General features: G+C 48.2%; 1 protein-coding gene across 1 annotated transcript; it reads right to left on the bottom strand.

Moving 5' to 3' along the window:
* Positions 1-4,574: 4,574 nt before the first annotated feature.
* On the bottom strand, positions 4,575-14,289 carry OPALIN (oligodendrocytic myelin paranodal and inner loop protein). The gene is made up of 7 exons (XM_040992511.1): positions 14,278-14,289; positions 12,331-12,411; positions 10,614-10,649; positions 8,702-8,737; positions 7,278-7,400; positions 6,280-6,336; positions 4,575-4,751 (listed from the first exon to the last, which is right to left on the bottom strand). Exons 1-7 carry the CDS (start codon positions 14,287-14,289, stop codon positions 4,575-4,577), a joined length of 522 nt encoding a protein of 173 aa, XP_040848445.1.
* Between the last annotated feature and the right edge of the window lie 443 nt (positions 14,290-14,732).

Here is a 14,732-nt window from a genome sequence, read left to right as displayed (position 1 = left end):
ACTAGCAGGGAGTTGGATCAAAGTGGAGCTGGGACTGGATCCAGGCACTCCAGGGTGGAATGCAGGTGTCTCGAGCAGTTTAACCCTCTGCACCACAACGCCCACTCCTTGCTGAGTGTCCTGCAGCCATTTCCCCGTTTATGCGACCTCATGAACCCCGTGGTGTGTCGGGCACCTGATTTACAATTCAGAGTCATGTTCCATGCCCACGGTTAAGGCAATCAATAACTAAGGCGGGTTTGAGCCTAAGTCCAAAGCCTGTGTCTTCGGCCTGACCTGGAATGTTTGGGAACATGAGTCATGAGCTGTGTGCTCCATCCGCCCACAGACACATGCACAGAGTGGCTGCCCACTGTGGCCTTCCTGGCATTTCAGACTCTATGCCGTCAACCTGGCACTGTGACAATGAGACTCCCCTCCTCTCTCGGAAGGCTCTAGTTTGGAGGATGAGCGATTCAGTCATGTTTGTGAGCCAGGCACCGTGCTTGGCACCAAGGACTCGGATGAACACAGCTCCCTGTTCCAACTGCCAGGCAGCTTTACCAGCTTCTCTACTGGTCCCTTCTAGAAACCAGAGATCAGCCATGGGCCGTGTTTTTACCTGGCTGAGCCGCGGGGATCCCCAACAGATCTTCCCTGAGAGCAGCTCGAGCTGGATCAGAGCCCGCTTTCCCCAGGCCACCATGGAGTTGAGTCCCACAGCCAGGCCACCTGCCACCCACACCTGGGAGACAAGTCAAGCTCCCAGAATGGGTGTGGAAGATTGGAACGAGGCCTGAAGGGGCTGTGAGCCACACTCGGGAGTCTCCAGGAGCCTGCGTGGGAGGGGTGGGCACACCAGTCCCCCATGGTACGTGGAAATAGTCCAAGGAAAGGCTGGTGTGTGAACTCCTTTGAAGAAACTGAAGGAGCCCCCCAGAGGTCACAAGAGAGCCAGGAGGGGACTATGGGCTGAGGTCCATGAGGCCTGGGGAGAAGGCCAGAGAGAAGCAGGGAGGAAGCAGGGGAGCCAAGTAGAGAGGTGCACTGAGCTGAGAGAGCCAGGTGCTTCCCTGGGTGCAGTGGGAAGGTGGACAGGTGCAATGGGTTGGGTTCAGGAAGCACCCAAGAGACAGACCTGTGCTCAGCATGTGGCAGGCAAGGGCACCACAGCAGCCACAAGAGTCAAGGCTAAGTAAGGCTGGTGCCAGGAGCCAGCGGCTTCTGAGTCTCCACGTGAGTGGTAGGGATTCAAGCACTTGGACACCTTCCGTTGCTTTTCCCAAGCTGTTAGCAGGGAGTTGAATAGAAACTGCTGCCTGTATGGGATGCTGGCATCACAGGTAGGGCTTTACCTGCTATGCTGCAGTGCTGGCCCCAAAAGCCACTTTCCCAGGCACAGGCCATAGAACAAATAACAAATTGTCCAAAGGTTCTGACAATATGATTGATGAAAAGTATGAAGTTTATATTCCACAAAGATACTTATCTTGATGCTTATTATAAAACAGTAGTTTCCCATTTATAGTGGTGCTACAAAGCTTTCACTATGGGATAAAATATTTAAATAAGAAAAGTAAATCAATGTAAGCTTATGCATTTAGGGGTGGGATGGGGCAGGAATGGGAGACAAGGTTGGCACACAGGGGAATTGAGGAAGTGGGCTTCCCCCTTCTCCAACCAGCTCTCCAGCTCAGACTCTGCCCAACTCCTGGAAGACCACGCAGATGCGTCGGACACTCTCAAAGATTCTCGCGTTAATTCTCTACATTGAAAAGCCCTGTGGAGAATTCCACAAACATCCTCTGTTAAGGTGCAAGCGGGTTTTTGCTCTAGGTCAGCAGCGTAACTCTGCTATTCCCAGCACTTTCTTTGGGAGCACAGCGCCCTCTGGTGGCCAACATTAGCAAGCACCGTCCTAAAGGGTCGCGGTAGAGATTGCGTTGGGTTGAGTGGAGCCTTAGAAACCTTCTAGTCCACTCCCCTTCTTCTACAGAGAGCAACCGCGATCCACAGAGAGGCAGTGCCCACCACCGCAGCAAATTACTGCCAGAGTGCTGGCTTCTTTGGGCACCCCGTCTGGTCTTCCCTAATTACTCCAGGACCCTGACGATGTGTGACGTGACGTGTCTGAGCTTTGATTCCCTCCTCAGGTAAGGGGGGCTCCTTCTTCTGCATCCCCTGGAGGACCACGTGAGGCGATGTGGGCGAAGTGCTGGATGCGAGAAACCTCTGGATCGCTCAGGACCACGGGACAGCTTATAAATACCTTGTGGGAAAGGGTGCTTCATCCAGCGCCTGGAGCCAACCAGGAGGTGCGAAGACTAGGGAAGAACGGACCCCACACCACTCCAGGGGCAGCAGTGTGAGGTTAGGGGAATGGTTTGGCTCTGGAACGCCAGCCCTGGGCTGTCTGTCCTGGCCAGCCCAAGCTGTGGCTCATCAAAGACCCACTCAAGGAGCCCTAATTTTCAAGGGTAAGTTCATGGGGGTTTTCTGGTCCTCACTGGCCTTTATGCCTTAGGACAGACAAGGGCTTCGAGAACATTTTTATCAACCAATCACACTACTCCAAACATTTCAAGCCTTCCCTTCCCTCGCTGTGATAGGGGATTCCCCAGAACAGCTCAGAACTGCTCCCCAGTTACCAACCAAGCCATTATTCTTAGTTCCTCGTTTTCTGTCCTCGAAACAAACTACTCTAATATCAACAACACTGACTTCCTAGGCTCTCAATTTCTTTTTCGTATGTTAGATGGGCATAGTAACATCTATACCATATGTCATATAGTATTGCTTTAAAAAAAATAAAGTGCAGTAATAGATGCAGATTGCTTTTACAATAAAAAAAAAAAAAGTGAGAGGCCAGCATTGTGGTACAGCACGTTAAGACACTGTCTGTGACACTAGAATCCCGTGTGAGTATTGGTTCAAGTCCTGGCTGCTCCACTTCCCATACAACTCTCTACTAATGCCCCTGGGAACACAGCAGCAGGTCCTTGGGCCGCTGAGTACGTCCAAGGATAAGAACACAGTGTCCTAGGGGAAAAGCACACTTGGAGTCCTGGAGCAGGGACAGAAATTCTTCATGACCCTCACGGGGTGACTATGGGTTTAAATAGTGCTGCAGCCACGCTGTGTTTCCATGGTGTGTGTGTGTGGGGGGGGGGTGGGGATAATTTCACAGGAAGCATAGGTTACAGAATTATTTAGTGTTTTCATGAGACCTCTACTGCTGGAGCTATGGCTGCCCAAGAACTGATCCCAAATTAATCAGTATGCTTGTGGCCAGTTGCTGGGACGTTCCGAGGAAGACAATAAGGCATGCATGCACAGACCATGGCCAAGTGCAACGCAGTGCATGCTAGCAGCTCAAGCTTTCCGTTTTTATAGAAAGCCATGTTGGCACATGGTCACAGGACCTCTTAAGCCGTGATATGGAAGCTAGACTTCCAGGTACCTATATCTTTAGGGGATGGTTAAAGCAGGAAGGGGGTGTATCCTGGAGCAGTAGAAACAAAATAGGTCACCCTGGTCAGAGGGCCCAACACCATCCCAGGTAGAAGGCTGGCAGGAGCTTAGGGCTCCTGTTCACTCTAAAGAGCTTGCTTGGTTAAATAAGTGAAATAATATCTTTAGTAACTACCCACAAGACACAATGGTTAAACAAAGATACCCAAGGAACTGCTGTCAGAGGCATGGTAATGCGAAGTGCCGTACAGCAAAGAAAAATTCATCTTAATATGAAACATGACTTTCCGTCAATTTCATCACTTTGAAAGTGAAAGGCAATGCCACCGATCTCTGTGCTTGGAATTTGAGATTTGCAAGCAGCTGGGTTTTTCTGGTTTCATAGAAAGATAGGGCCACATCTGGATTTTAAATTTCATAGCCACTAGCAATACCTCGGATGATCTTTTGATGTCATAAATTGGGACTACAGTCTTTTCTATGACCTCGTGAAACAAGTTAATACTATCTCCTCTTCTACAAAAGCAAATGCTGATGCCTGGAAAGGTTGAAGGACTTCTCCAGGAGTCATAGCTGCACAGTGACAGGGCTGACCCCCGAGGCCGTCTTCCACCCAGCCACCTGCTGCCCTGTGCTCAGGGAACAGGCTCTTTAGTTTTTAACACTAAGATATTCAGAAATATGAAATGGATTCCTCTTGTACATGTCCCATAATTTTAATTTATATCTCAACTTGTACCACTCTGATTTGGCCAGTATTGCCAGGGAAGACAGACCCGACTGTCTTTATGGGGAAAGGAATGCAAAATAAAGAAGAGGAGAGAAGATGTTCAGAAACCAAGTCCCTTTCCCAGAAGGATGAAGGGAGCAGGTTCCCACTAGGTGTAGGAACCAAGGCTCCATCTAGATGCACAGTGGGAACACCTGTGGCTTCTTTTGCCTACGCAGCCATAAGCTCGGGAGTCGGAACACACTCACTGGGGTTGTGCCCAACACAGAGATGAATCAACCCTGAAATGCTCCAGATCTGTCGATGGCGTCTGGACTGGCTGCCCCTCTCCAAGTACCAACCCCTGGGTGTTCAGCCCTGTGCCAGTGCCACGCCTGGCCCTGACTGAGCTGCATCATTCTAGGCTCAGGTTGGGAATAAGCCACCACAATCCCCTCCTCCTCTCCTCGTCTCCACCAGGGCGGTAAGTGTCACGCACAGGCTCCTGGCTGCCCGACACAGTCTTCACGTAGATGTGGCCTTCTTGCGCTCCTGTCTCACTTGTGTCATGTGTGGGTGATCTCCTAGGATTCTTGACAGAAAAATACAGGTTAGAAAAAAAGATGTATACACAGAGACTTCTGGTTTTGACCTAGATGGAGTGACAGCAAACAAATGTACCTACACATCAAAAATCAAAACGAAACCAAAAATCAGACAAAACAGTAGTTTTTAGGACATTGGTGACGAGGCCAGGAAGAACAATGGAGGCTGAGAGAAAGAAAACAAGTGGGGAAGACCCACAGTTGCCTCCGCCTAACTCCCTTGGGAGGATTTCCAGGCCTTTTCTGTTTATTGTTAGCATGCTATCTTTTTGTTCATTGTCTAACTTCTAATTTATTCATATCTTTATGTTTAAAGAGGGCCTTGTGGGCATCATACAAGAGGTCTTCCAAAATATCACGGAAAATATGTATTATGCAAACTTATGTATGAATTTTAAAACCTTTTGCACCTAAATTAACTTACCTTTCAGTTCTTTTTCCTATGAAATTTTTGAAAGTAACCCCATATATTTGGTTCTGGTTTTTATAGCCATTCTCAATATTTCTTCCTTTTAATGGAATATTTAAGCTGTTTATATTTAACACGATCATTGTTAGAGTTGGGTTTAAGTATGTCACCTTTCTGTTTGTCTTCTATTTCTCCCATCGGTTTATTGTTTCTTTTAAAATCTTTCTATGTCCCATTCCATATAGATTTTAGAAAGACCTCATTAATTTTCCTGAAAAAGCAGGTTGGAATTCATATTAAAATTACTAGCCTATAAATCAGTTCATAATTATTTGACATTTTTATGATATTGAGTCTTCAAATTCAGGATCAGGATATATAATCCTCATTACTTAGGTATTACTTAATGTCATTTAGAAAAATTTTATTCTTTTTCACAAAACAACTACATATTCTTCAGCATTTATTATCATTGCAAAAAGTTTAAAAGCTACTCATTCCAATTGCTGAAATGCAAAGCACGTTTGCATATTGATTTTTGTATCCAGTGAACTTGCTGGATAATGTTAATACTTTATCTGCAGAGTATGTAGCTAATCATACCATTGACACATAATGAAATTTTTATTTCTTCATTTTTTTCTTTTTAATTTTTTTCCTTCTTTTCCTACATAGCTTTGTTATATTGTACTGCTCAAGTTTTAAAGTACAATGTTGGTGGAAGGGATGTGTGGAACACTTTCGGCTTATTTCCCATCTGGAATTCTGCTTACATCTGCTTTAAGATTAGGAAAGTTTCTATTCCATCTTTCATTTTCTCAATTTTTATAGCTTTTTTAGGAGTTTATATCACACATCACAGTTCATTTTTTAAACTCCCTATCCCATTAAAATGCTCATGTAATTTTTTTCCTCTTTCAACTGAGGAGTAAATTACATTAAATTGATTTCTTCATATTAAGCCAATCTTGAATCCCTGTCTGCCCGATGAAACGCAGTCAGAATCTATTTGGTCACTGCTTTCCACACTTGCTCACGTAATTCTGCACATAAAGGCCTTGATGACATCTGGCTAGTTGACTGTGATTGTAAATAATAGTTCTTACCTCAGAGATTTTGGGATTGTCATAGATTTCTGCAATTTCACATGGTCTCTCAATTTCCTATATTGGTTAGAGCAAAACAGAACAATAGTAATAGTCAGGAGAAGTGGTAAAGGCCACAGCCTGTGACCATAGCTACAACTGAGATCAGTGGTTCTTCAACCCAAGTCATTAGAAGCATTAGAATAAACTTCAACTGAAACACAGCAGATCATAACAACCACGCTTATGAGTTGCTCCAAAAATAATCCAGGACAGACAGTGTGCAGATAGGGATGAGGGCAGAGACGAAGCAAGATTGGCCATGAGTTAATAACTGGCCTATCCCTCTGAATTTCATGTGTTTAGATTGCAAGAATCTCCCTTAACTAAGGTTTTACCTTCCATGGCTTTAGTTATGAGTAATCAACTTTGGTTCAAGAATATTCTTGCAAAATCCCAAAAATGAGCAATTCGTAAGTTTCAAGCTGCCTTTCTGAGTGGTGTGATGACATCTCGCACCTGGGAGGAGCAGCGGAGGGAGAATGAGCAGGACCACGTTCATACAGTTCTACTAGCATATATCGGCGTGACTGTTTTACTTTATCGTCAGCTCTGCCTGTTCATCTCTTACTGCGCCTAACTTAGGAGTTAAGCTTTGTCTTAGGTGTAAAGGGGGAAACATATCTGTCACAATCTATGCCACAGGCTGATCCTAAGAAAGAAAATAACAGTGTGACTTGATATTGGAGAGCAGGGCAGACTGTGCCTGGAATCTGAGTTCACAGGCTGCTGGTGTCGGAGACCAAGGTCAGACTCCACAGGCTATGATCTGTGAGTGGGCAAAAGTCTGCGACCAAGGTCAAGGCCTGCGGGCAAGGGTCTGCAGTGGAACAGGAGTCCATGGCCACAGGACTGTGTGCTCTAGGGTAACCTTGAGGCACTCACCCTTGTAGCCCAAATTCTATTCACTGAGAAACTGCCGCCCACTGGCCCATCTGACCCAAGAAAGGGGTGATTACCTCAATGGACTCGCGGCTGCGGCGGCTTCTTCGGTGTAGGAGAGTAAACAGTAAGGCCACCAGCAGGGCTATGGCCACCAGGGATGGCACAGCTGCTGCCACTGCCAAGGAGGGCCCACAGTCCTGACACAAGGAGAAAAGCACAGAGACAGGAATGGCTGAGTTGCCCAGGAGTCAAGCCCAAAATCCAACAAACTAAACACAAAACAAAACAAAACAGAACAGAACAAAAAAACCACTCAGGGGCCCTACCTAAACCAAAAGGTGAGAAAAAAAAAATACAGTCCAAACAAAATCAGGCTTGACCAACTATCTACTGGAAAGGGATGCAATGTGGTAGAAAGAACCAAGGGCGAGCGTGAGCAGGTGTTCCTGGGAGCTGGAGCACCAGAGTGCCTCCTCAGCAGACGGAAACCCAAGCAATTCAGAGCAGCCATGAGAGGCCCAGGGTGAAACTCTTACTACCTACTATGCCATTCTGGTGCGACTGTAAAAAGGCATTTGCACTGAACACACTAACTGATTGATGTTCACACCTCAACTGTGCTTTGTAGCAATGCTCATAGGCACACACGCTTGCAAATCTGCAGACATTCGGGAGCCATCAAAGGTTATCTGCAGGATCCTCATGATTGCTCAACTCTTGCATATGCTGAGTTCTTCACTTTCTTGTGTGGGAGGGTGGGAGGTGATTTTATCACGGAATGATAGAAGTACATCAATCATAAACATACAGGCAGATGACCTATCACAGGATGAACACACTCAGAGCCAGCACCCGGATTGAGAACAGTGCTCCGGGGCTCCTGGGTCTTCCTTTCCAGTTTCCAGTTTCCCAGAGGGGGCCACTCTCTTCATTGATTCTGTCTGTTCTCAGCAATATCACATGGACACTAACGTGAGATGCCTATTCCTATGACTGACTTGCTTGGTTCCACACTTTGGGGAAACCATCTGGGAGTCTATGTTCTCCCTCACTTTGGAGCAAAGCTGACCATAGGGATCATCGTGGGGACCAGAACTGTAGTGCAACGGTGGAGCTGCAGCCTTGGATGCCAGCATCCCTAATGGGCCCCAGTTTCTGCTCTAGTTGCTGTGTTTTCAATGCAGTCCCTTGTTAATAATGGCCTGGGGAAAGCAGCAGAAGATGGCCCAAGTGTTTGGGCCCCTACATCCATGTGGAGGGCACATAAGAAGCTGCTGGCTCCTGGCTTTGGATCAGTTCAACTCCAGCTGTTGGTTGAGAAGTAAACCAGTGGATGAAAGAACTCTCTCTCTCTCTCTCTCTTCTTCTTCTTCTGTCTCTCTGTTTTCCTTCTCTCTGTAATTCTATCTTTCAAATACAACAAAATAAATTACATGCCCAATACATTAAAAAATTACATGCCCAAGCCATGTCTTGGTGATTGATATGAAATACTTACTGCTTCTTTCCCACCTGTGGCAGCTGGAGAGGAAGTCTGTGTGAAGAATGAACAGGTGTTGTAAGAGAAGAAGCCTACACACCATATGAGACAGTCCAGGAAAGGCTAAGCAGTGCTGGCCACAGCGACCCTCCCACTAACCTCCTGTCACCAACAGCACTTCTCAAATAGAACTTTCCTTGCTTGCTTCCCAGCTTAAGAACTGGAATGGAATTAAGCCACAGGCAGGGAAAATTCAGAAAACCAGGGCAAATCTCCATGATTTACTTCATGGATTTGCCATAACACAAATTTTCCAATTCAAATTTTTTGATACCTAGAGTTTCTTCCTGTCTCTAGTCCCCAGTCCCCTCCAGCCCCCCATGGACCTGCTTGCCACAATGTTGGAGAGGGGATGACCAGCCTGGGTGATGGTTCCCCTATTCAGTCCCAAGGGGTGGGGGTGGCTCTCAGAGGCATGAGCTCTAAGCCAGGATGGCATTCCAGATGGTGCCTGGCACCAGCAGAGCCTTCCTCCGCTGGCTCATCCCACTGACAGCGTAAAGTTGCTGATTTCTTTGTTGTCCTGAGGCCAGGAGCCAAGCCAGGAACCAAGCCAGGAGCAGATGAGACCCTGTGTCTCTGAAGACTTGCTCAATGCCAGCAGCAGGCCACAGAGGCAGAGAAAAAGGTTTGGGTAGGTAAGGGACTGGGGGCTCTTGTTGCAGACAAGAGGCAGAGGCTGAGCAGGGGGCTGGACCTGTCAGGAGGGTACAGAGGGGTGCAGCAGGTGCCAGTGTGCTACAATACAGGCCTCGAGGCAGACAGGGTGGGCATGGGAAGTCAGGCAGAAAGGTACAGGGGTCTAACTACCTGTTGTTCTCTGAACTGTGTCTACAAGTCAACTGTAAACATGAACTCTTGGGCCCAGCACAATGATTCAGTGGCTAAATCCTTGCCTGCAACGCACCCAGATCCCATTTGGGCACTGACTCGTGTCCACATTGCTCTATCTCCCTTCCAGATCTCTGCTTGTGGCCTGGGAGAGCAGTCGAGGACAGCCCAAAGCCTTGGGACCCTGCACCCGTGTGGGAGACCGGGAAGAAGCTCTTGGCTCTTGCTTCCGATCAGCTCAACTCTGGCCATTGCAGCCACTTGGGGAGTGAACCAGCAGAAGGAAGATCTTTCTCTCCGTCTCTCCATCTCTCTGTAAATTTGCTAATAAAAGTAAAATAAATCATTAAAAAATGAACTCTAGCTTGGGTCCTTCTCTTAATGATATTCAGTTTATTACCATGTAACTTATCAGAGAAAACCAGACACAGCCAAACCTACCAAACACTGAGCCAGAAAAATTCCTCCCTCAATCGTGGCTAGGGATGGATCAGAAAGCAAGCTTGGTTGTGGATGTTATCTGCAGCACATGGAAGTGGAAGATGGGCCAGTGACTGTGGGTTGAAATTGAACACCAGCAACTGAAGCTTTGTATTTAGACACAATAGCCCACTGCCAGCACTGAGCCATGAAGCTCTCAGCCAAGGTCCAGATTTTCCCTTCTAGCATTTGTACTAAGGAAACGGTCAGAAATGCAAGGATGATCTCTTAGGACAACTATCACAAAATTATTCCTGCTTGTAGCCAAAGAACTCACTCAGAGCCTCCTTGGTTATAGACTGGTGGAAAGCATGCATGACGTGAGATTATACAAAGGCAAGGGCTCAGAATTCACGTGAAGTGACTTGAGCTTCTGCCTTCCCTGTTTTCCTTTTTGCAGGTGCATTTCTAACGACAGAACTTGGCTCTCAGCGCCCTCAGCGCTTCGCCTGTGCCTCTGACAGACTGCATTGCTCAGCATACAGGAGGAGCGTGCAGTCCTGTGAATTCTGCCTGCTACCCACCGACTCACAGCACCAATGCCCACTGCTGTACTCACCGTGTTAGCTGGCAGGGTGAAGTTCAGCGAGAATCTCTGCAATAAAAAATGAAATGTGAACACCCCAAGGAATGATGTCCCAACTCCTGATCCTTCTCCCAAACTGGCTGGCCTTGGCAGATTTCCAGAGCAGTCAGTGACCCCCAAGGGTTCAGTCCCCAGAGAAGGAGGAGAGGCCAGGAGCCTGGGTCAGTCTAAATCCCTACCCAGGGTCAGGTTAGATATGTCCAGCACTCCCTCCGCCCAGGTTCCCAGCCAGGACCAGGTGGGAAAACCCAGCAGGGAGGCTCGGGTTCTGTCCGAGGGCTCCTGTCACAACCTGGGTTCTAAATTCTGCTCAAGGAGAAAACCGCATTTAGAAAGTCCTTTGTATTTTCTACTTAGAACAATAAGACTCCCAAGGGGCCTGACTGGACAAGGACACGTGGCTCTTAAAACACCTGTCCAGGAGAGTTACCCTGGGGAAGGCTGGACACCTGTAGGAGTAGAGCCCGGGGAGCCTGGTTATTCCTGGTGGCGGGAAGAGCTGATTTGGCTCCACCCTCCCCACCTAGCTCTGCCTTGCCCCTTCCCCAGGGGCTCCAGAGAACCTGCCTAAGTGTGTACTTCCCTGGGTCACTCCTGCCCAGAGCCCTAAGGACTCTTTTCTCCTCCTGGTCCCTGTCACCCACTTCCTCTTCGTCAGTGTCTGTCTTCCTAGGTGGCTCCTTGCCAAGTACCTACAGGACTTGGGTGATAGCAATGGGCTGACTCTGCCTGGAGCCAGCCCTGGCTTCCTTGGGCTGCTAGCAGGGCCCAGTGTCCACCTCTGGGGCTCTCAGGCCCCGGAGCCCCATCAGCCCTGGCTGATGCCAGCCTGCTGGCAGGGTCCTCTTTCAGCTCCAGCCTCCCTGCCCCTGGGGCCAGCTGAACTCCACCTGTTGATCCTTCCTAGACTTAGTCCTTGTTGTTCTAGAAGCCATGCATTTACCAAGTTGAAAATTACATGTTATCCAACATTAAGGAAATGGCAAAGGGTTGAAGTCCCTGAGAGGATAAGAATCCTAGTAGTTCAGACCTGAGATGCCTCGAAGGTCAATGCCTGCAAATGCTCATTTTACAGAAGAAACCATTTCCAGAAGAGACCCAAGGACCCATCGGCAATAACCCCACTGATAAATGAGGGCTGTCGGGGCCATTCCCAAAACAGGCCACACGGACTCAGTGCGCAGGACTCAGATTCAACCAGCAAAGTAGCCGTGGGGGAAACAACCCTAACACAAGGCCAACACACACTTACTCTGTCTGCTTGGGGTGGGAGGCACCCTGGTGAGTCGACAAGTGAGAAAGCCTTTAGGGAGCCCGAGTGTTTCAGGCACCTGCACTGTGCTCTGTCCTCTGCTCCTTCTCCCAGGGTTATGTGCTCAGACAAGACCATAAGTTGCAATCCTCAGGGACAGCCTGGTGCACTTGTTTGTCTCTTAGCAACAGGAAACCAAGGCTCTAAAATACAAATGGGTTGCCTGAGTCTCACCAGAATCTGGTGACAGTCTGTCATGTGCCCCACCAAGCTTCCCAACACTTGCTACAGATTCTGCAGTTTGTCTGGGGCCCTCTGGCTTCTAGTACTGTGCACCACTTTTTCATGGACAAGGTTGGAGCAAGAATGACATCTGGACCTCTTCAGTACCTTTTGCTCAAGAAACCAGACCACTATCCTTCCTGGGCTAGCACTCACCAAACTCACGGGTGCCACAAAGCCCTTGGTAGTTGCTGCACTGCCAGCTGCCCCGAGCCTTAGCTCATCAGGGTGCTGGCACTGAGGTCAGCAGGCACAAGACAAAGCTCCCTTTAGGGGGATGGCAGGAGACGGGTTGGAGGCAGCAACAAGAGGGCCATCGCACGTGTTGTTTATCAACACTTGTATGATGACAGTTCTGGGCAATTTCAGAAAGACGTTCTTATTTTACAGACACACAGCACAGAGCTCTCATGGAGAAAAAAAACATCAAGTAAAGCTGGGATGAAGCAGACATTGACACAGTGCCCTGTAGAGATACAGCTGAGTATGACAAGGGAGCCTGGGGCTTGCGGCCACCTGCCCTGGACTGCTGACCAGTCTCAGCCATTTGGTGTGGCTTTGTGCAAGTCACCAAACACTCCTGGGCCTTCATTTCCTTCCCTCAAATGTATTCCCCAGGTTCAGGTTTCCCATCCTCCACCAGGAGATCATTAACTCCCCCTGCCCACATCAATGAGATAAGGTCCTTCCAAGCATTGTGATCCCCACAGCCTGGTCAGCACAGAGCTGGGCCTGGGAGCCCACCCGGGAGCAGCAGTATAATCTAGAATGAGCAGCATTTCAAGCACCACACTCGACACAGTCCACCTGCTGCGGATCGCTAGCTCTGTGTGGTCTCCACAGCGTGACTCTGAAGGCACTCCTGGGAGTACAATGGCTGAGTGTCACTTGTCATTCAAGTTTGTGAAGGAGAAGAGGAGTGGCAGGGCAGTAACTCCCTGCCGTGGAGGGTGCATCAGATGCTGAACGCGTAACCTCTCCAGGTGTGGGAATCTGGATCAAGTCAGGGTTTCAGAGGCTTCTAGCTCAGAAGTGGTGTGGATCAGGGCAGATCCCAGGTGTTATGCCTGGACTCCATATTTAAAAGATTCTCTACAGATGTGAGCTCATGCGAATTTCTGTTTCGGTGTCTGGTTTATCTCACTAGCACGATGTTCTCCGGAGATATCCATGTTGTGGAAAAGTCAAGATCTCCTCCTTTTTAAAGACTAACAGTATTCCAGTATCTATCTAGTTGTCTATCATTACCTTCATATTTATTATCCATCTGTCATCTATCTCAACCACCTATCATCTGTCACTTAATGAATTGTCTGGCTATGTCTATTTCACAAGAAATAGAATTTTTAAGCCATTTTTAAGCCCCAGACACATGGGTTCCATCCACAAGTTTTTCATTTAAAAAAAAAAAAGTCACCATTTCTGTTTTTCCTCCTAACTTGCAATTTTAATTTGATCAAATCACAGCCAAAAATGCATCAGACATCAGTAAAAAGGGCTAAATATTTGTGATGTGGTTCTAAGTATGATAACGTAGCAGAAGGGACATGAAAAAAACCACAAAGCATCATTGATGAGACCCACACTTCGAGGAGGAAAGGAATATAAGGCAAATATCTACTCTGCAAAGTAAAATCTTAATATCAGAATTTAAAATGGGATCAGCAAATGGAAGTGGAAAAATAATTAGCACTTCTACATAGGAAAATAATGAGAGACCAAGCCGCTGGTTTTACTGTCATTGTCCTCTGAGGGTACAGTTAAGTTTGGTTGAGTTTGGAGATGTGAGCTCTGAAGGCCTGGGGAATGGGTTTTAGAGAGAGAGAGAAATTGAGATCAGGTGGAGAAAAGCTGCTAGCTCTCACTCACCATTTCTGCCAGCCTTGCCAGGGCCTTCTCCTAGGCAGTTCTCCCAAGAGCACAGCCGTGGCCAGCTCCTTCCTGGCCGAGGTCGTTGGCTGGTGCCTCCCATCTGCAGGAGCAATCAGCTGGGGGAGCCGAGTGAGAGGTGGTTCCCAGAGAGTCCGGCCAAGCCATGTATGGTCAGGGGAGTAGCCAAGACCTTGGCCCATCCCTCGGGAAAGAGCAGCCGGGGTCACTTACCCTCCCCTTCATTTTCCGTCATCTTACCTTCCAGGCCACTTGGCTGGTGACGCCTCCATGTCAGCCAGCCTGACAGTCTAGGGGGCGGCTGCAGTCAGCAAGCAGCTCTTTGGAAACAACAGGTTCCAAAGTCTGAGGCTGGCTGCTCTGTGCCCAGTGCTCTGCATCAACGCTCATCCGTTCCTGGGCCAGGAGTCTGTGTGTTAGCAGCTTCAGTGCAGGGGAACGAGGGGGCGTGCTACAGCCCACTCCGTGTGCATGGACACTGCAGGGGCAGCACATTCACCAGCCAACCAGCGCAGCCCTTACATCCCGGGTGGGCACTGCCTAGTTTTTGACTCCTGTTCACATTTTTAAAATGCGGATCCCTCTCTCCCTGTGTGTGTGCTTATGTGTGTATATGTGTGTGCTTGCCTTTCAAATAAAGTGAAGATAGGGGTTGGGGTGATGGCTCA

Source organism: Ochotona curzoniae, unplaced genomic scaffold (genome assembly GCF_017591425.1).
Source record: "Ochotona curzoniae isolate NIBS_2020 unplaced genomic scaffold, NIBS_Ocur_1.0 contig_66, whole genome shotgun sequence".
NCBI lineage: Eukaryota > Metazoa > Chordata > Mammalia > Lagomorpha > Ochotonidae > Ochotona > Ochotona curzoniae.
The sequence above is the reverse complement of the archived record's forward strand: the minus strand, read 5'-3'. Positions and strand labels throughout refer to the sequence as shown.